The sequence below is a fragment of the Branchiostoma belcheri genome, unplaced genomic scaffold (assembly GCF_001625305.1).
Source record: "Branchiostoma belcheri isolate BF01 breed outbred unplaced genomic scaffold, Haploidv18h27 scaffold4, whole genome shotgun sequence".
Taxonomy (NCBI): Eukaryota; Metazoa; Chordata; class Leptocardii; order Amphioxiformes; family Branchiostomatidae; genus Branchiostoma; species Branchiostoma belcheri.
The window spans coordinates 4537788-4560059 of record NW_017804020.1 but is presented as its reverse complement, the minus strand read 5'-3'; the positions used below and the strand labels follow the sequence as shown (position 1 = coordinate 4560059).

The following is a 22272-nucleotide window of genomic DNA, read 5'->3' as shown; positions in this document are numbered from 1 at the left end:
CTGGATCGTGTTTCGGGGCATATGTGCTTGGCGGGCCGATAAGGAATCAGCCGCCACCCGCTTGTACTCTGGCTTTCCAGGGTAGAGGATATCATGTCTCAGCTGAAGCTCAGCACCACCCTGTAATTTTCCAAGAAAACGATTTCCACAGATCCCCTGCTGATGCCAGGTAAATCACTTTCCCGGAAAATTGCAGCTTCCCGGATTTTTTTCCCATCTATACTTGGGTAGGATTGCATATAACAACACGGGATTACACTGAATACTGCTAGAGTGAAAGTTGATAATATTTTTCTGACTGGCAGCTCAATTTGAAGTTAGGAGGGACTCTCTCATTTCAAGCTGTGATAGGCATCTAGTAATGGCAAACATGGAAGTAGAATTATATTGCAGGCCATGAAATCCATCCATTCATCCCAAAGTTACTTGTGAGGGATTTTGTGCTGTTTTACAGGTACAGATAAAAGGCTACAATACATATTGTTCTGAGATATGTTTCAGAAAGCCATTAAAAATTTTATGTGTTATGTGTACATGTACATGTAGTTCGGAAAGATACACACCATGCAGTGCATATACATGTTGGTACTTTTGTTTGTTTGGGAATGCATCTATAGCAGCAACACCTGTGCTGCAGTGCAATGTGAACCTGTCAGAATTGCTCTGAGGACAGCCAACGAAACGTTTGCTGTGAATAAAACACTTGGTTGTGTAAAAAATAGTCTCTTTAACTTACCAACCTGATGAAACTATTCACAAAGGCTAAGATGCTTCTTAGCTTCTTGCTAACTTTTTACTTTACAACGTCTAACAACCAGGAAAGTGGCCCATCACCAATAACTACTGTAACTTCCCAACACCACAAAATACACATCACTATATTCTACATGTTGACAAAACAAATGAGTGACTTGAGAGTAAAAATAACAGCCAGGAAAAGCCGGAACTGGCACAGCATGCCTGGTGCCTCAGTCGTCAAGATGCTCACCCATCAAAACTAATGAGAGAATCAGCAGGTGTATCTTGATACAGCAAATACTGTGTATCAACTTCTCAGCCATTTGTGCTACAATTCCTTAAGACCCTGGTAATAACCACCAGTGATATACACCATGACTAACCCATTTGTCCTCGCACTGGTGACAAAAGACTCCTCTGAACTTCAGTCACAAAGAAAGAAGAAAAGAACAAATGAACACACAAAAATTCAAGCGAATGTCACAGAAAACATATGAAAATATCACAGCAAAAAGTTATTTTTAAAATTGCACTGTTGAAGTAAGTTTATGCAGCATTGCAAATCTTTTGCATGTCCAAATTCGAAAACTCAAGTGAAGGCAATTTTGGGCTAAATCTTTTCTATCAATCAGACAAGCATGAAACAATACTTAACTCCCTTGGGAAATCTAAAGCACAGCAAAGTGACCCCTGAAGCTATTACTTTGCAGAAGTAACTCAATAATACTGCATTTCAAATCTCTTCTAGTAAATATCAAAATAATCTCTTCTACCAACTTAATGGCAAGTTGAGTTACTTTTTTCATCAAAGCACAAAGTCTATTACATGACGGCCTGCATGCCCTTTTTCATAAGGCGTAATCAGGCCTATTTAGTCTTCGTAACCTGTAGGCCATCTCCCCCAAAATTAACGTAATTCGTAGTAGCACATTAGCTGCAAAGTGTAAAGTCATAATCAGGTCTGAGACTTCAACATAATTCGTAATCGGCAGCGATAATTTTGTGTAATTCGTAATCACTAAGCACTCATGCAGGCCTTCTTACATTTACAATACAAGAAAAAACTCACCTAAATCTTTTCTCTCCCTCTGTTCCTCCTCAAACGATTGTTTGATCTGGTCGAACTCTTCATCCACGTTGTCCACGCCCCGCATCCTCTTCAGAACCATCTTAGCCATCAGGTTGTCTCCGTGCTGGACCAGCCAGCGGGGGCTCTCTGGCAGGAACAGGAACCCCACAAACTGTACCAGGGAGGGAACACCAGCCAGGCCTAACATGTATCTGTAATGTAACATAGGAGTTTTTTTTTTATAAATTTCTGGAGAGATACATAGGTCAGGAACGCCACAAACTGTACCAGGGAGGGAACACCTGCCAGGCCCAACATGTATCTGTAACATAAGTGTGGAGAAAGTTTTTTTTTTTAATTTTTGGAGTCAGGAGTGCCATAATCTTGAGGAATATCAACCAGGCCTAACATGTATCTGCAACATAAACAACTGTGATTTTTTAAAAGATTTTTGGAGAAAGATATGAGTTAGGAATTCCATCGAACTAAACTACTGACCAGGCCGAGCTGTGTATATCAGATTCTGTAATGTAAGAATGAGAATGGTTTACTGAATTGAACATGATGGTGCATGTACCAAACATAGCTGCACACAAAAGTACATGTTCTTGTGTAAATTAAAACTCTCCCTGGCCTAAACAATAAACCCATAAACTGTATACCAACCAGGCCCAACATGTACAGCATTCATGGTGAGAAAAAATAGACATTTTGATAAACACACAAGAAGCTTAAAAATCATTAATAAGGTATGAGGGAGAAGGTTAATCCCTGCACACAGTCTGACATCTGCCTCGCTGTGCTGGGACTGACTGAAGCATGCGTCAATTTCTGACTATTTCCCCGTGGAACATCACAGAGATTCCAGCAGTAAATCATCCAATTATTAGTAAAGTACGGAAGCTTGCCATCATGACTGCTCAAGGTCATTTCAGAGGTCGCCATCCAATCTGTATTCTGTGATTTAAAGCTGTTTAATAATTTTGTTGTTTGGCTAGGACCTGACAACCCGTCAGCAAAATAAATTTCACAACTTTGTCAGCCAAAAATTAAGAGATGGTAGTAATAATGATGCAAATATTAATGGGTCTTAATTTTCATAGCTGCCAGTGTGAATATTTTGGTGGGGACTTCTACATGATTTTACTTTTAAAAGTTAAAGGTTTGCAGTTGCAACAATCAGTGGTACACTACTAGTAGTCAAACAGTGGAAACTCATATTTGCGGTATCATGATTTCACGGTAGACGGGTCGGCATAACAATAAAACCACCGCAAACATGAATCCAGATTTACCGAAATGTTATGGGGGGAGAGCATGTGATGGGGCTGTATTGGATCTCATCATTAGCAAAGCAGGGTAGACACCAACTCAACAAGTGTGTCTGGTTCTTCAATGAACTTATAATGCATCAGGCTCCCACATTCAGCTTTTGCACATCCAGCTCACAGGGTGTGACAGGAAGCACACTTGGATTTTTTTACCAGGTATTTAGGCATTGATCTTATGAAGTGCCCCAAGCATTAAAACTTCTGCACATTAATGACATTGTGTATTAATCAGTGAAACACAACACCTCTACTTAATGCCTTCAGTCTACATCTCTGAAGTAAAGGCTGCATTACGAGAGCCTTGGATGAATCTGCACCCTCAAGGCAAGCTCTGTGTGCATGTACAACCTACGTCAGCAATTCTGACAGAGAGCAATTTTGCAGAGGAGCGCATATTATCTCCTACGGCATCGCAATCCATCAAGGCACGGCTAGATGTGCAGTGTAAAGGCCGTGGCAATTTCACTCTTGTTTTATGGACATTCTGATGAGTGGGTCGTCTGGGAAATGGTTGTAACTTTTTGGTTGGCAAAGTTTTCTTGTGGTTTTAAGGAAGATATGGTCACTACAGCATCAGTTTCTTTGTCATGAAAGGACAATATACACTTCGTAATTTTTCATCCTGCACATTTCCAAGAAACTGGCATAGCTATTCCCCAAATGCACTGGTGCAGATGATGGAATATTATTCATCGGTATTAATAAAATTTCCTCAAGCCATGCCTCCATCTGGAAAGGCTCATGCTGAACTTGAATCAATATGAGAACAGAGTCTCAAGGGAATCTCCGATACACACAGTTTTGGGGAGTGGATTAATTCAGCAAGTTTTCCTCCCAGCCCTTTATTTTTACTCTTTTTTTAATAAAATATCTCAGAATATCAAAGAAATCAATTGCAGTGGCCTAAAGCAATTTGCTCAATGTTGAAACATCAAAATAGTATGTCAGTAAGCATGGGCTTTTGCCTTCATTTCTGAAAGCAAACTCAGCATTCTTTAATTAAAGACAGAGAGAGTGCTTAATCATTGCTGTCCTCGGTACTGAAAACCCTGTTACTGGTTTTCCCACAGGCACAATAAAGAAACTTTCGTTCCCCCAACTACAGGACTGATTAGCTTTAAAACAAAAAATGCATTAAACAACCAACCAATATTCTGTATATATATATATATCACCACAAAACATGTCTTTTCTAGCTAGTCATGATCATAGATTATAAAACAAATTAGAGGTGCCATTACCATTTCAAGTCAAGCTTAAATCTTACATTTCCCAGTGGGCCACACATTAGTCTAGATGTACAAAATGTACTTCACAATGGGGGCTTAATGAGTCCCACTTGTTAAAAGCTACCAGACTACTGACAGAAATGGATGGACTAGTGCTGACAGAATTGTATCATGATAGGAGAGTGATGAGGCACGGCTGGCTTGCTAATGGGAGTGAGATAGGAGCCATCTGATGGAGCTAAACTTAGCACTTTAGCTTTGATTATCCTAAAACATGTAAGGGGGCCAGACAGATGGGTACAAGAGATCTGTCCTATTCATATTTCTTTGGATAAAGTTAGAAGAATGTTGTATGCCTTTAGTTTGCTGAAGCACCTCAGAAAACGAATTACTTTTGGAAATTCCCTTGGTGTAGAAAGTGCCTGATAGCTGCAGGCTGCATGTCTGGTAGGATTATTGGTAGCCCAAATGTGACAGGGACTGGCAGATAATTAAGCCCATGATGTCAATGATTGTGTTTTAATGAGGAGGGATGTGTGACGCTACAGGACAGACATCTCAGTCATGACAGGTGCCATCTGCTGCCTTTGGGGGGCTTTAAATACCTCCTTGCATTACTAACTGTACCACAAATTGTTTCAACTACTGTGAAACAGTAGCTTCCTGTCAGTCTGTGGTTACACCATTCCCCCTTCACTTCCTGTAACTCGAATGATACAGACACACAACCAAAAAAACACAGATAAACACAAAGAAACACCAAATGTCTGTGCAGGAGATGAATACTGGTTTGAAAGGTCGACATGGCATGAAGAAAATCCAGCTGAGATAACACGGAGTGCCTGACCTCCAGGCAGTGGGCACTTTCCAGGAAAAAGGCAATACAGCGCAATAAACTGGCAATGGTACAGGGAGGAACAGAGATAAGACTTGAATGCAAGATGGTCATACAGTCAGGGCATGCGAAATTACCGTTAGATCAAGACAGTATATGTACATGATGTATGTGTCTTGTCAGCAAGTGCCTTCAAGGGGGAAATGTGAAACGGGCTTCAAAAGATGAAGAGATCTCTTGAAGATTTAAGTTCAATGAAGAGGTAATATTCCAAATGTTGTGACAGAGACAGATGGCCATGGTATGTTCAGTATACCATGTTACAGATACATTGTACAAATGCAGAATAAATTTTTCTAGCTTATTTTTGACAAGCACAATGAACAGTGGAATATGCTTAACATTCCATCACAAGGACTGTAGGGATTTTCTGTAGGTTGAGCAACTGGGATTCTCCCAGTATAGAAAATCGAACCAATGATAAAAAGCGGGGGATCATAATGTCCATAAAGTCGAAGTAAGGTGATGGAAGAGTATATGTATCTACAGAAATATTCTCCATAGGGTGATAACTGGAAAAGCCCTTAAGATTAGGCATGCATGAGGTTGAAAGGATTTACATCAGAGCTACATGGTGGGACTTTGCAATTCTAATTCTAGTTTACAAAAGACAGACATTAGAAAGTACGTCTAGTAAGTTAGACAGACATTAGTATGGAGGGACTGTCTTAAATCAACTTAAGGCCACAGGAAAACTGACTTCATTTTCTGCATGGGTATGCTAGGAGGGATTCAAGCCATATGGTTTTCTTCCGCTTTGCGGGGGAAAATTGCAGAAGTTGATTTGGTATCTCCTAACGTACAGGCAAATGCAGAAAAGTGAAAAACTAAACATGTCTGATTCAATATAACATGATGTACATGTAAATGGACAGTCTGTCCTTCAGATGTCACTGGGTAGCCACAAGAGTTTCATACTGAATTGAGATGTTGATAGATTTTCTGTAAAACAATCCTTTACAATTTAGTCTTAGATCTCATCTGTAACCTGAAGCTTGGTATAAGAAGAAGAACTGATCAAACATACTAGTACATTTGTACATCAATTTACATACCACAACATGCAACAACTGCAGTAGGCCTGCTTATAATTAGTTGCCAATATGCTTTAAATTGAAAGACCCCAGTCCTGGTGATACATTAGGCTGCATGTGTATGGATTGTTTCAGTGATGCAGTCTCCTGAGTGGTTTTAGAAGACTGCGTGGGAGGACAGCCCTTCCATCTTCCATCAATGGGAGAATCAACCATTATTAACCTTACTTAAGCCCCACTAGGGGTAATTGGTCATCAGTCAAACTCCACATGAGAGTCGGCACACAGGTAGTACCAAGTGATGTGTGCGGGATGGACCCTGGGCTCCTTCTGACCTGGATAAGGCCACATCAATTGATTTTTTTGGTTCTCAGATTTACAAAGAACCAAAAAATTAACATGAATACAGTCTCTGAGGGAAAATTTGACACACACATACTGACACAGACATATATACACACACACACACACACGCATACACATACATGTGCACTTACACAGGAGAAAAAACTGGGGAAAACCCACGCAGCTACATGTACTCAGTCAAAGCCTAACAACTGACCTCCATCCGTCCTGCTTGTTGTAGCTGAACGCTCCGTCAATGACGCTGGCGACAAACTGCCCGCCCGTGATGAACATGTTGTTGATAGTGACGAGCCGTCCACGCATCTCTGGTGGCGCTGCCTCCGCTATGTACATGGGGACAGTCATTGAGGCCAGACCTGGGGAGGAAGGGCACATGGGCTTTTGAAAAAAGTGTGAGTTTGGATAATGTATCATCTTGTATGGGTCTATTTTGGAACCTGAAAAACTTTTAAAATGCTTCTAGTTTCTTTATATCAGTATCATGTGGTATTGTGTGGTCTGGGTTGGTTCTGGATTCAAGTTTTTGAAAAGTAAAGAATTATGACAAAAAATAGAAGTCATAAAAATAATGCTCTTTTCGTAGGGTTCAAGAGGTTTTCCAGGAATGTAGCTGAGCATTATTTTCTTCTTTTTTTTTCAAATCTGAGAACCAACACATAAAATTATTGCAGCCAAAGCGTGTGACTTGTAACTGATTCATGCATTTAGAATCACCTTTGCATGTACATTGGTGATATTCACCAGCAGTGCAGCCTTCAGAGATGAGATCTCAAGGCAGTCTCCTCTAATGATTCATTAGTATGCATATGACAGAGCCAGTTCTGTGACTTATCAAGTGTATACAATCTAATACGAGATGAATCTGGCAAGAGATGAACAGAATCGAGTCCATTCAATCTGACAGCCAATTCAGTTACAGCTGGGGACGGGACGTTTCTTAAGCCTCTGTTACACAGTAGGAAAAGAGTTTGCCAAATGAGTCTTTGAGCTCAAAAGAACATTTTTGGCTAGAATACAGCTGGTGGTACCAGGCCTCAATTACTGTGCGACTTTTAGGGATTGGCCAGTGGTTGCAGGACACACCACCCAGTTCAGTATAACATGGTAGATTTTCAGGTGGAAATTATTCTAAATGATTGATGGCAATCAGGGACCTTGTGGCAATCAGAAAGTTTGGCTCTAGATCGTTGACTGTGTGACACTATATATGTATGAGAAAACACAACAGTGCATAAAAGATTGCCTGTCCAGAAACTCTGAGAATAGTTCCATCAAGTCGTAAATGTCATCAAGGTACAGTTCTTTGAAAACAAGCACTTTTCCTGCCTGCTGTGGTTTGGCAACTTGTCGGCTTTCTTCCTCAGGAGGTTAAAAGCTCAACTACTCCCGGCTGCATGGTGGCAAGGTGGTATTGTAGTAGTTGTACTATTGACTTAGACTCTAGAGGTTCTGGGTTCCAATTGCAAGCAGGACGTCCCAGTGTTGTGCCCTTGAGGAAGGCACTTAACACCCATTCCATTCAGGTGAAAATGAGAATCCAGCTTCTGTCCCTTTAGATGGGATGTACAAATGTAAAGCTGATGTAGAGTTAAACGTGATAAACGATGGTACATGAAGGGCTTCTGATTAATCCACATGTAGGGCATGGTGCGTGGGTGTGCGGAACTGTACTCAAGGCAGCGCACTGTCAGTACAATTTCTCACTGGACTAATTAACTATTAAATACCACGAAGCCACCAGAGACCACATCCTTCATGACATTCCCACAGCAGCTACAAATCTGACTCGTTTGTTAAATCAGTATGGACTTAAGTGTCTTGTGCCCTAGAGAGATCATTATATTGCTTGTGACCTGTTTGTCTATTAGTCTCTTAATCTCACACCTGTGTAAGCTGACTTTCAATGTATACATTTAGCTTTTGAACACGATTGTACACTGGTTTAAAATTCAGTTTTAAACTGCAAATAACCAGTTAAGCAATTTTGAACCTTAATCATGAAAAAGTATTATTTTCACAGTGACTTCTCCACATGTGTCATGACAAATAGATGAATCTACAATATGTGATGTACTACGTTTATCAAAGTCAAACCTTATGCACAGAGGGCAGTACTGTAGATTGATAAATTTGTATCGAGTTCAATGGTCATCTTTGTCCATGATTAGTACAAAAGGATGCAGAGGGTTTAGGACTGTGGCTAAGGGGAAAATCTATGCTGAAAAAAATGAGGCAAACGTGCCGACGACATGAAAGAAATTGGGCCACTCAAAGATTATGGCGGCACCTAAAGCTATTGGTGGACTTTGCGACTGATAGACTTTGGTCAGAGTACATGTGACAAGTTTTTTTTACAAACAAAACTGCAATCGAACTAAAACATACATTTACTGTGTTCTTTCTTGATTCTTTGAATTTTGAACAGGAAAAAAATTTTGTGTGCATTTTTGGGGACCAATTCAATTTTTTCGCCTTTGCACTCTTCTATTCTTTAGATTTGGAGCTTCCAAATGACATCATCCATAAAATCAAGATAGTTTGGCCGGTGACGGTCAGGATGGCTGATAGAGAGTGCTGTAATTTCATGTGACTGGCATCATGCCCAGGCAATCTGGCTACCAATTGCCAAGGGCATCGCTGTCTTATATAGATTAATGATGAAGCTAAAAGTGTCTCACCTGAGGGCCTGCATGCCCTTTTTCCATACGGTGTAAGCAATACATTTTGTTTTACTGTACTTTGTAGGGAAAAGCTTCCTTATCCCCATAATTCTTAGTCAGATGGCCACATTTTGCATAATTGGCCTTCTGAATTTAGTGTAAAGCGTTGTCAGGACCCCTCATGCAGACCCTCTTATCTGTACCTCAGTTTCCTGACAGTGTTAAAGTGTGTACATGTCATTTTATGGCGAGGGATTGCAAGGCTCCACATGTTCCCCCTTTCCTTAGTAATTTTGCAAACTGTTGGACTTTTGCTTGCAACTTTATCAAACTTTCTGCAGGACTATATGAAAGACATTGTTCCCTCCTACTAGTCCTAGTCCTACTACAAGTTAGTACAACACAAGTTTTTGATTACCTACTACCCACCTACTCACTCAACCTATTCTGGTCGATGAGGGACAAGCTTTTGATTAGTTTGCTGTTAATTAGCTTAATTGTGACACATCGGTAAGAGGCTTCTTTGGCTACTTGTAACATGACGCTAGCTGGGCACCGAGTCGGTTCACTTACCAAAAAGGGACACGCCCCCTTTTCGGGGTGGCAAAACATAGGCTGACGAATTCCAGTGTTTGTTGAAATCTATCTAATGAAGAAGTTTGTACCATATCTGATGGTAATCAGCCACTGTGAATCAAAGATTTGTGTCGGAGAACGAGTTTTTGAACACTTGAAATTGAAGAAGATGTGAACTGGAACACAAGTAAATTAGGTTAACGTAACGTTATATTGCTTTTTGTCAAGGTGAAAATAACATATTACTTTTACTTAAAGTTTTAAGAGATAAAGAAAACGACTCTTACCTATCCCGATGCCCACGACGATTCTGCCGATGAGGAGCAGTACTTTAGACTGCGCGGCGCCCATGACCACCGCCCCGGCCGTGAAGACGAAGCTGGCCAGCAGGATGACGGGTTTCCTGCCGAACGTGTCGTTCAGCAGCCCGCCCAGCAGCGCGAAGAGGGCCGCCGCGCCGATGGTCACGCTCACGATCGCCTCCTGCCACACCGTCGACAGCTTGAAGTCGTCCCGGATCAGGATCATGGCCCCGGACACCACCCCGGTGTCATAGCCGAAGAGGAACCCGCCGATCGCCGCCAGCAGGGTGAGCACGTAGAGGATCAGCGGAGTCTTGCGGGCCGGCTGGCGGGTCACACCGCTACGGTCGCCCGCCGACTGGTTGATGAGCTGCCGCTCGTCGTTCTCGGGCCGGTCCATGGCGAAGTTGGCGGAGGAACCTTTCATCTCAAAACTATGCTCTCGACTCATGAGCAAACTCTTAACTGAAGAAATTGGAGCAGGAAGAAGCCGTGAAACTCCGGTGGTCCCACCGGCAAACCTGCCCTACCACTGCGCCATGTTGGCCACTGTGTGTTGTTGACTTCCTATATCTGCGCACCAATGCCTGCGCAGTGGTGCGGGTATCCCACAATGCTTCACGTCGAGAGTAACAAGTGTTTGTCTCATGACAACTTATCAAATGTATCCTCTATCGAGGTGACGCTTGGTGACTTTTCCATGTACATCCTGGGTAGCATTTACTATCAAGATGTGAATCTGATATAGGTCTGGTTTCTTTTAGATCTACATTAGCTACATTAGTGATAAATGTACGTATATCAGTGTCATTAATAACTTAAGGTTGAACGCTTATATCTTTCAACTTGGGACCTCAGATAATCGTCCCTTCATATGTATGTTTAATATACATGTACTCTACATCTTAATACATAAAGAACACTATATAACACACGCATCATGCAGAACGGAGCACTATGCAAGCCTTGTAGATCAGAAAAAAAATGATGAAAATCTATTCCGTACAACGTTGCTTGATGTAGACAGTACGTCACCAATGACGCACGCTGTCCTAACCGTGCCCGTCCGCCCGGCTATTTTAGTCGTGTAGGCGGTTGCTGTGTCAATCATCGCCAATTGCAAACGGAAGAGGTACGGCTTCCCCGATAGCCTATGACATCTGCAAGCATTGGGTAGTAACACAGATGACCTGGACTCTGTAAGGATAGTTGCGGTCGGAGTTGAAAGTCAAATGTAAATGCATCCGGACAGCTACTGGCCTAGGTACCATCGGGATTTTGCTCCGCTACGCTTTTTTTCGAGCGTAGCGGAGCAAAATCCGGATGGTACCCAGGCTAGGCAGCTAAAGTATATCAGAATTGATGCAACTTTATTTGTCCTGACTTTAAGTGTCCGCATGGCCATGGGTACATATCCAAAGGAATTTGAACCTGATGAACGCATTGAGATCAATCGAAAATTCGTGAGGTTTGCTAATATTGTTTGTTGTGTGTGTGTGTGTGTGTGTGTGTGTGTGTGTGTGTGTGTGTGTGTGTGTGTGTGTGTGTGTGTGTGTGTGTGTGTGTGTGTGAGTTGAGTGAGTGATGATACGGGTGGTTATATTCGTCGTACAATTTTATTGCCGTACAATTCAACCTGGCAAAACCAACTACTGACGAGGATCTAAGGCAGACTTTTCCTTAACAAGACAGCTGAATTTTGCACGACTATCCCCAACATCCAACATGCTCTAAGTTTGCCATCATCTGGCGGTCACGCGACGCATGTGACTTGTGTTGGAGTGCAACGATCAGTTTTTACACTGATGAGTTGTTTTTACTTTCATGTAAAACTGGTATGTAAAAGGTTAAGAGTATATTCTGAAAAGTCAACACAGTGGGCTTTCCACATGTTACTCTGGCCTTCACGGACCTAAGAAATGACTTTTGAAATCGAAAGTGACTGGACTTAGATACGGCAGAGAGAACTGTCTGGGGGCATTAGTCAAATTTTTCACGCGTACGCGTCCATTCGACGCCCCATACTCTGCGAAGCCCTTAAGTGCGCCATATCTTTAGCTTTTTCTTAAAAGTGTTTTGTGCCTAGGGACGAATGAAGTACTCAAAAGTAAGCAACAGTACGGGTAAGGGATATAGATAAAGTGCAGATACAAAACACGAAGTGCCGGCTAGACTGTACAGCCTCTTATGATACAAATTGGGGGTATGAATAGATACTGTCAGTGTAGATATAGATAATGATATAGATAATGCTACTCTATTCATTAGTTCGGCCTGCTACAGCGTAGACATGGAGAAAGAAAAAAATACAGTTAAGTGACAGGACATTGAACCTCAAAGCTATCTGCAAAGGTTTTGGAATATCTACTGGACTAAATGTACTGGGATTGACTAGAAAGATTCCACCTTTTCTGCAACGTGTGAGTTTTCGGAAGTTAAGAGATGGGTACCCCCGCGGGTAGTTTTCTTTAAACGTGTAGGAGGGTAGACTATGATGGTTTTATCAAACAGCCAACTTCTTTCTTGGCTATAAAAAGTACAGATTGAAAGTAAAATGATTTTATTTCGTCTTCCACGGAATTTGGCCTACACTATTTGCAAATTCTTTCGCACAATTGTAACGTATATTCCTACGTACGACCGTTCGAAAATGGAAATCTCATTTCAAAACTACGCCGTGACCTACACCAAACTATGAAGGTCAACCTTATACACCCCTTTAAGTTCACAAATGGAACCGTACTTATCAAACTTTTTCCAGACCCCGAGAGTTCTAAAGGCCACACAAACTTGATTATACGGACGTCATCTTCTGGACGCCACAGACCTACTTCGAGACTAAATTTAGTTCGCTTTAACAATGGACGTTTCAAGCCATGTGGCGCGTTGCGACACACGTAGGTATATATAGTATAATAAGACGTATGTATCATCTCATTTACGAAAGGGCCACGCGTACTCATACGGATAATTCACACGCGTACGACCAGTGGAATGGCTGCTACAAACGTGATGAAGTTAGGTTGAAGTTCCATCCTTAAGGCACGGTCACATTTCTAAGCCGGGGTCCGGCCGGGTTGTTTGCGTGAACGAAAAATGAACAATTTGTGTTAAGAGTGTGTGAGTGGTGTGTGCTCATGGTTAATTTTCTACAACTTTTTTTTTAGTTTTGCTGTCTTATATCATAATTTTACTTCCATACGACTGACCGGCCGGGCGCCCGGTTGGGAAATGTGACCGCGCCTTAAAGGGCGCATTCCTACCGGCCTAGACTACGATAATCGTGCCGGGACGAGTAAAGCACGGGGCCTGCAGCGTGCATGCATGAAACAGAGACGGGCGTATCAAAGCTGAACACCTTTTACCAGAACATGTGTCGAAGCCGATTTTATGTCCTCCCCAGCACGAATGTTTAACACTGACACTCACAGGGATTTTGTGCCACTCTGTACCGCAAGCACATTTCGGTCGCCCTAAATGTCGTCCAAATTCCTTATGGAAACGTGCTACTCCTTTAAACTACACTGATGCAATCATTGTGCAATAAAGTTTGACTAAACTTTGACTATTAAAACTACACTACTGTGAACATCTCATTCGTAAACTGGCTATACAGGTGATTTATATACTTAATACTCAACTCATATTCAGCCCTTGAGGACATGTAAGCAAAGATCAACATACTGATAGCTTATACCATCGCGCGCACGGATAAGCTTGACGTACAGCTCAGACCAAACTGATTCAGGAGGCTACAAATTGTTAAGCTTCAGAATGAACTGCGTAGGACTGAGCCTGGCAGGAAAGGATCTCCCTACTGTACAATATACAAATGTATGTAGCTTCAGGCAATATACCGGATTTCTTCTATGCGTGTTGTCCACGAGACTCTACCAGTATTCTGCATGATACTTCCCGAGGTGACGTTCTGGTTGTAGAAAATAATGAGATAAGGAAGAGCTTGCAAATGCGTAAAGCGCACCAGTGACTCGGGCACCCATGACTTCAGAACCCGTTAAAATCGCCACTATACTCTAAATCTTACTTTTCGACCTTTTGCCAACTTCCAATCCGACTTCTTACGCCAAATGTCACTTAATTATCAGAAACTATTCTGAAGAATCCTGGCTTGAATGTGCGCGCCCTGAATGCTTCGAATTCAAAGGCAGTCTCAAGTAGGATTTGGCGTCGCGACTTGTAGGTGCCGACATGATAAGTTTCCCCATGTGTGAATCGCGCCGAACCAACAGAGGCACATATACACGGCCCGGGGGCGTCATAAAAAATCGGTTCCGCTCGCATCTATGCACCGGTAGACGTGTGTGATAAATAAGCCGTCCTCTGGGGTTTAACAAGTGTGAATGCTGTTCCCGCTCCGTATTTCTCCGCTGTATAACGGCGATCAGATACGGCAGCCTCGCATGTAAAGCCGAGGAGTACAGGCTTACAGTTTGACCGACACAGATACAAGTCTTACATGGATAGGAAAACCAATCGCTTCAGAAATACTTTACATTTTGATATATTCTCTGACGGTTGTTTGGTGAATAGTATACCAGAAAATATGTGAATGCCACTATATATCACCGTTTATTTCAAAGCGGCGCGATGTGTATGAACACATGATAAAAATGAACAAACTATATTAAATAGGTCTAGTTTCTACATGTCATAATATCAGCAAGAAATTCTATTGGTTTCAATCTAGACTCTACATCTTAGAAAATCTTTGACACAAATAGAACACTCAATTCAAAAACTAAGATAAATAGTTCTGTGATAGAACTTGTCAGGTTTGGCCAACAAGCTAAAATAGCACAATGTTTACTTATTTCTAAATACTACATTTTCTTTCTATATTTAGCTAAAAAGTGTTCTGCTATGAAAGTTGTAACTGTTATTTGTTGTCTATTCTAACATAACAACAAGGAACATAAGTAAAGTACATGTTTTGTAGCATTATAATAACTCCAGAGATTACTTGTTTTAGGTGAGATGGTCCAGGTTAAACAAATCTCATGCTGTAGCTTTTCGGGTAGTTTGTTACAGATTTTATGAAAGTGCACATCCCCAGTTGGTTACAGGCTATTTGAATGTTTATGAAAGAAATTTGGCTAAATAAGGCAAATCCTGTGTAGTCAGGCAGAAGTGTCCTTTCTTTAAAAGACTGTTACTTGCTTTTCTATTTGCAATATGTATCATGTTTAGTTTATCCCCCCAGTTGGAGATAAGTTAGTGAGCTTTCTGTGTATGTATGGTAGCGATGTATTATAAAAGTTGGGAAACCGAGTCTAGGAAATGAGATGACTTCTTGATCAATTTGAGGCTGAAGTTCCCTCTTTCAAAGACTGTAGGATGTGAGCACTCTCAAGCTTCACAATCAGCTCTTCCATGTCATTCAGCATCATTAGTAGTCGTTTCTCTCTCCTGCAGGGTTCTGGTAATCCCTTTACCTTCTCCAGCACTGCCCTCGCCCTCAGTTCACATTCCTCAACTTCAAAGCCACTTTCTTCTTCCAGAACAGAGCCCTCTTGATCTCTGGTTTGTGTTGACTTGTCAGACCACAAGGAGATTTTGCCAAGAGAACCACAGGTGTCTTGCTCATTCTCTCCGGAAACCATCATCTCAGATTTATGAGAATTATCTGTTGTATCCTCAGTCTGTGTTCCTGTGTCCTCTGTCTTGGTGACAGTTTGCATTTGCTGGTACTTTTGAGTTTTCTCCTCCCTGATTTCTGTGCCAAACTGTCCTGATTCATGTGAAAGATGTCCATCAGTTTTCAGAGTGTCTTGCTCTTCAGCATTGAGCCCTTGTCTTTCACTTGTTTCCTCCCTATGTGAAGTCTTATATTGCTTCTCTTTATTGAGCATTTTCATATCAAGAGCATCTTTGATAATACTGTCAATGACTTCCTTTACTAGCACTTCACCCTCTAGAAAACGTCCTATCTCATCTGTGGAACCTGGGCAAAACACTGACTCAACCTCAGAAGTATCTTTTGAACCAACCAACGCATTTGCTCCAAACTGGTCTGGAATCTGCCTTGGAGTGGTCATTGGACGTATGACTGGACCATCTTGATGTTTGACCTCTGGGGTAGTGTTGAAATCTTCACACTCCACAAGTGTGAGAATCAGCTGGAGGCAGTCTGACACATCTCTCTCTACCCCTGACGTGTCTGCATCAGGGCCCATGGCTGTTTTTGTCACGCCCGTCAATGTGCTTTGCGGTTCAGTGAGACCTTCTTCTAGGGTCTGCAACTGTGAAATAGCAGAAAAACAGTTTTAAGACATTTTTAGCACAAGGTCTTCTGTATTTTACAATTGAGGCCACACCAATTTAATTTGTTGGTTCTCGGATTCGCCTCTTCATTTTTTCTGATTTGCAAAAAAAAATTGATTCTGGTCCTGAATCAACTGAAAAATGCTCATGTTTTGCCCCAAACAATTGAGGAAAGTCCTTTTCTTCCTAGTTGTCCCAGTTTTCCCATCTATCATTGCAGTGGTTTGATTAAAAGGTCAAAATTCAATGTTTAAATTTTAACCCAGCCTTTTGTGTTGACTTCATGGCTCATTTCATAGCATTTAAGCCTATAATAGGATGCCTAGACTTGTTTTTATTTTATTTTTTTTCGCCCTGTCGCTTCATATTTTTTCTGAAAAAATCGGAGAACCAACAAATTAAATTGGTGTGGCCTGAGGGGTTATTTTCAGTTCTCAACATATTGATAAAAGGCTACATCAACCTTTCAAATCATCAGATTTTCCTGCAATGCGACTTTTGATTAGATATAGTATGTGTGGTGAAAGCACAGGAATGGATCAAACCCAAAGCACTTCAGCTATAACTGAAGCAAATAGTATATCATCTGTGCAAATGTATTGGTGAGCTAGATCTCCAAATCTGATGAGTAGCCCTACTCATGTTATGTTTGATCTAGTCTATGAGTTAGGATACCTTGGCTGGGAACTTCCTACCTCTTCCTGACTGAGGTTGACCTCGTGTTCTTCTGAAGTTTCTGATAAATCCAAGGATGACAGAGATTCTACACCTGATGGACAGATGAATATAAATGTAGATTACTCATTGATATTGTGTAATTACTAGTTGAGAGCTTCTTTCAGACATTACCTGACAAATAGCCTACATTAAGAACTATGACTAGTTATTGTCTGTGTTTTATACAAATGCTCAAGTTCACATTCTAATGTAGTAGGCAACTTACATGAAAACTGATTTTAAACCTACATGTACATGACCTAGGAGCTAACTTTTCAGTTTTCTTATAAGAAATGAACATAGCTACAGTTGGTCATATGTAACAAGTAAAATGTGCAAGCTGCATGGTCCAGTATTTCTTTTCAACATCAAAAATAAAGAATTAAGATAACTGTTGGTTTACCTGATGAGAGGCAGAGGGATCCCTGACTTGATAGAGGGGAAAATGGGTCCCGTATGTGTGGTGTGGAGACCTTCTATGGGTTACATAAAATATCAGAGAAGCTTTATTCATGCAACAAAAAGTACAGTGACTTTTGTAAGGTCAACTAAAAAATAGAGATAAAAATTTTGAAATTCTACTTCCTAATCAACAAGTGAATGAAAATCTGTATGAAAATGAAATTTGGACAACTTGATTGACATTTCTGTATGAAAGGTTGATACATTCACAAACCTCATTCTGATTTGTGTGTATGTCTTCATGACCTGCCCTGTATGTGAGGAACAAGAGTTCAGCTCTTAGTACATTAAAAAATGATTATGTTCAGTGCAATGGTAAAATATGGTAACATTAACAGTAATGTAGAACCAACACAAGGATGTATCTCATTTTCATACCTTTGGTTAATTTCCTTAGTTGGGGTGTTCAATACTTCCCCTGTATCAAAGTCAAAATAAGAAAGGAAGATGCTTTAATTTCCTGTGTAAGGAAAGTTTTGAAATTGATAAATTTAACTAAAAGAGGAAATGTTAACACTATTAGAATAAGACCTAATCCAAGCTGGAGCTCTTGTTACGTAAAAGTATCTAGAATACAGCAATCCACCCATATCAGAAAGGGTAGGAATACTACTTTCAGCAGTTACTTCCTGGTATGATTCTGCTACCAGAACTGGTCAACCATGCACAAATGTTTCAGTCTAAAAACGGTATCTGTCCTTGGTGCTGAACCTGGCACAAACTGTTGTGTGGAAGCATAGAGGGCCTCTTCTGCAACGGCTGTGCTCTCTTTCTTTTGTTTGCTTCCAGTTGGCTGTTGGTTTGCCCATGTTAATGGCATGCTCATCAAGTTTTGCAGGGTTGCCTGGTATCCTTTTTGGCAGAATGGGTTTTCAGTTGTTTGGTAAGTGTTTTGCTTCAGAGTTGCTGGTGATTCTGGCTTTACGTTTATGCTAAACCTTTCATCTGTTGTTCCTTCTCTATACACTGCATTCCAGGGGTTTAACTTGAGGTCTCTCTCAGCCTCAGGTTGAGCTTGGTTATCACTACATATCACAGCTGCCCTCTGCTGACTATCATCTGTACTGCAGGCCTCTCCAAAATCCAGCTTCCTCCTTTTCTCAGCAGGGAGGATCTCTTCATCAGTAGTTGAAGGAGTAGTATTGTTGGGATGGCTGCCAGACTTTTCTGTGTCTCGAGAGATGGAACTTAGCCAGTTGTGAAGAGAAGGTCTCTGGCTTTGTGCACTCTTCTGAAGGAGAATGGGACGGTGTTCCTCCTTATGGTTCTAGGTGAGGAAGAAATAAATTCTGTTAGCTGCAATCTCCATTATCCACCGTGGCTATGAGCAGTAGTCATTCCACAATGAAATAAACAATAAGACAATACTATGAAGTAAAGAATAAAATGATGGAACTGACATGATTTGTTACTACTTTATCCTGTGTGCCTCCCTTTACAGGTGACTCGAAACTGCTCTGACTGCTGGAGCTGAAGGTAGAAGGTGTTCTTCTGCAAAGAAACAAGACAATTCAGATCAGCAAGGAAGGAACAAATACCTGACAAAAAAATTTTTACATGATGTCAACTATGTAGCCTGGGTGCCATCCTCCATAGTTTCTGCCCGCTCCCTAATGTCACTGGCATAAGGGAGCTGGCAGAAACTACGGAGGATGGCACCCAGGCTAGTCAACTACAGTATGTACATTTTCTGGTTAATGTTGTCTGGATTCCTAGCTTGCATCATGTCCAGCTTAACTGCTTGCTTCATCTTGTACATACTGTGTGATGCATAATACAGATAGAGTTTGTCTCAAATTCATTGTCTCACATTAAGTGTCCAAGATAAAGTCAGTCACTGGTCTACCCTTTCCTACAACAAAGTGCATGACAACATCCCTACCAATGTGTACAAATAAGTTCTTACACGCTGCGACCTGAAGAAGGTATCCTGGCCAGTTTCCTCCTCTTGTGAGAGGAGCCTGGTGTACGTGGTGGATTCACAATACCCGGAACTGCAGGCTCAAAGTCATGGCCATGCTGTGGATCAGGGGTGTGAGTACCCTCCTCAAACTTCACCAGACTTGAGGAAGATGCAAACTTCCTGAAGGGGTCCTTGTAGTATGCCTTAGGGCCAGGGGTGGTGTAGGGCACAAAGGGGGTCTGAGGACAAAGATATCAAATCTTCATCTGAACTGCATCTAGTAATTTGCAAACTGTTGAATGGTGTTTAGCTCTATTTGTGTGCTTTGAAAGTGCACTTTGAAGCTAGAAGCATGTAGCTGGTAATTACTGTGCTGCCTTACTCCAAGCCTTATTGAAAAACAAACCTAAAATTACTCTAATAGATTAGTCCATTCTCTTCATCAAAGAATTACACATCCAACATAACAAAGCCAATGCCACTAAAAACAGGAACTACTTAGCAAAGTTACAAGCTGATGCCTACCCCGAGACTTTGTACCCCGCTGTTAGATGTGTGTGGTGCCACTGCAGACAGTCGTGTACTCTGATCAAACAGACCTAGGGGCACTGCACTGTCTGGTGTGTCATTTCTCATTTTTCCACTGCTGCTAGTTAGCCAGTCATCATAGGACATGTAGTGTTGGCAAGGGGGCTTACTGTATAAACAAATGAATGAAATGTGGAACCCAAATACATCAACCTGACATTTAAAGTTGAGTATTTTCGTTTAGCCATTAAAGTTAGATTGACATAAACTGCTGCAACTTAGACAGGTAGCTAAGAATATGTTGCTTGTACCTCTGAATATGCAATGTTGCTTGTATTTTTTCTGAAGTTGCTAAACTTCAGAAAACTCTAAGAATATATGTATACGTGATAAATGTTCCCAAACTCTGGAAGTGAACACATCTTGAAAAATATCCCACCATAACACAAGTTTAGCATGTCCTTTCACACTTTTTCACACACTCCAAGAATTCTACAGAGGAACTATTAATTACCGGTATCAGGTCAAATTTGTTTGGTCAAATACAACAACCAAGAAAATGACTGTGAGGCTTTATGGTTAGTGTTGTGTCAAATCATCAAATTTTGAAGAGCAAATCAAACTTTTCCTTACCTGTCAGTAGGATCTGCCAGCTGCAGAAGTGATGGAGTTTTGCTGTAGTCAGGAGACATGTTGGGCAGCTCCAAGTCCTCCTGTCTCCTCATGGGGAAGGCACAGTTAACTTTGCTCAGGTCTACCTTGTTCACCTGCCTGGACGAGGGGTCACTCAAAGAACCTGTGGGGATATGTAAGAAATATACTTGTAAATTAATGCTCACTAATTGATTCCTATGGCTATCCTCAACCACATTAACAAGTGCTAACAAGAAACAGACCAACCTTTCTTGTCCATGCTGTGAGCTGTGTTAAGAGTGTGTAGATACAGCAGGTCCTGACTGATTCCCCCTTTCCTGTGTGTGGCACCGGGGGACTGTGGTCTGACTGTCCTCACCTGTCTGCTGTACCTCTTTCTCTCAAAGTAATCCTAGGCATGCAGGGAAAAGTGTTTGGTCATGAGCCTTTGACTCCCCTGTAGTCAAATAACTACAGACTCAGTGAAAAACAAAACCTCAGTACACATAAGCACAAGAAAGGACTGTGTACACTCTAGTGAAAACAACATATCTGAAAACAACTAACGTGTCAAATATTTATAATAAACTATACATGTAACTTACAAGTTGCAATTGCTATCACCATAATTAATTTGTGATTATGGTAGTCATATGTTTGGTTTGTACATCATGATGAAGCAATGTAACGTTAATGTGAACATAATATTGGATATATTCTTTAGTATTCTTACCTTCTGTTGTTTCTTTTCATACTTCATTCGAAGTCGGCTCCTAGAGTTGAAAAAGCAGTGTTTTGTTTATACAATGTCAACTAGACTATGTCTTCATTATTATAAGTTATAACAAGAGACCTTTACATGAAAACTTTTAAGACTATCAAACATAACGTTTATTTCAAATAAAACAAGAATTATTATGTTATAACAAGATACCTTTGCATAAAAACATTTAAGACAATCAAACAACGTTTATTTCAAATGAAAACAAAAAATTCTGAACTACTATCATGTTCATCTCTGGCCCAAACAATCAAAGGTAACAAAATAATTACAATGTGCCAAAGAGTCTGAAGAAGAATGCAGTACCTTGCTCCGCCGACCCAGTTCATGGTGTAGAGAATGCCCTGAAGAAGTAAAATCGGATACAACTGTAACTATGTAAGAAGCCATTTCACCATTAACGTCGCGAGAAGCTCTTTTCCAGTTCGGGCCGATTATCAATTCAGCACCAAGGACAGACATTGACCGACCCGCAACTGGAAGAGATCTTCCTACATGGGTGAAGACATTTACTATAGTCTACTCTATAACACCAACTCATTGGGGTTTTCTAAGTGAAACTTGGACATGGAGTTTTCTAACCATGGCTGGTTACAGTGTCGTAACCAATATTAGTAAACCTAGCCGCGGCGACTGTTGCAGGGCTTCTCTTGCTTGCAGTCTTTTACATTTAGCCCTAACAACAGTCGCGGAGCGGTGCATAGGGCCAAATGAACAAACATGCGTTTTACCGTGCCGGAACACTTTGAGACCGAAGTTTGCACGT

At 41.2% G+C, this 22272-nt stretch overlaps 2 protein-coding genes across 3 annotated transcripts in view; both read right to left on the bottom strand.

Annotated features, from left to right (window-relative positions):
- LOC109477438 (proton myo-inositol cotransporter-like) overlaps positions 1 to 10775 on the bottom strand; it is a 20264-nt gene extending 9489 nt beyond the window's left edge. Inside the window, exons 1-3 of one of the 2 annotated variants that reach the window (XM_019778710.1) lie at positions 10186 to 10775; positions 6859 to 7018; positions 1808 to 2019 (exon numbers count right to left, since the gene is read on the bottom strand). In XM_019778710.1, the coding sequence (XP_019634269.1) occupies positions 1808 to 2019; positions 6859 to 7018; positions 10186 to 10651 (838 nt within the window). In that variant the 5' untranslated portion in view covers positions 10652 to 10775. The remainder of the gene's footprint in view (positions 1 to 1807; positions 2020 to 6858; positions 7019 to 10185) is intronic. The other variant, XM_019778709.1, reaches the window with a different exon arrangement.
- A 4598-nt stretch (positions 10776 to 15373) lies between these two features.
- Positions 15374 to 21843, bottom strand: LOC109476945. Its single transcript, XM_019777963.1, has 11 exons — positions 21813 to 21843; positions 21459 to 21498; positions 20993 to 21137; positions 20726 to 20888; positions 20090 to 20261; positions 19568 to 19803; positions 19077 to 19152; positions 18354 to 18928; positions 18040 to 18078; positions 17603 to 17672; positions 15374 to 16460 (listed from the first exon to the last, which is right to left on the bottom strand). The coding sequence occupies exons 1-11, from the start codon at positions 21833 to 21835 to the stop codon at positions 15516 to 15518; spliced, it is 2484 nt and encodes an 827-aa protein (XP_019633522.1). The 5' UTR covers positions 21836 to 21843; the 3' UTR covers positions 15374 to 15515.
- Positions 21844 to 22272: the final 429 nt, after the last annotated feature.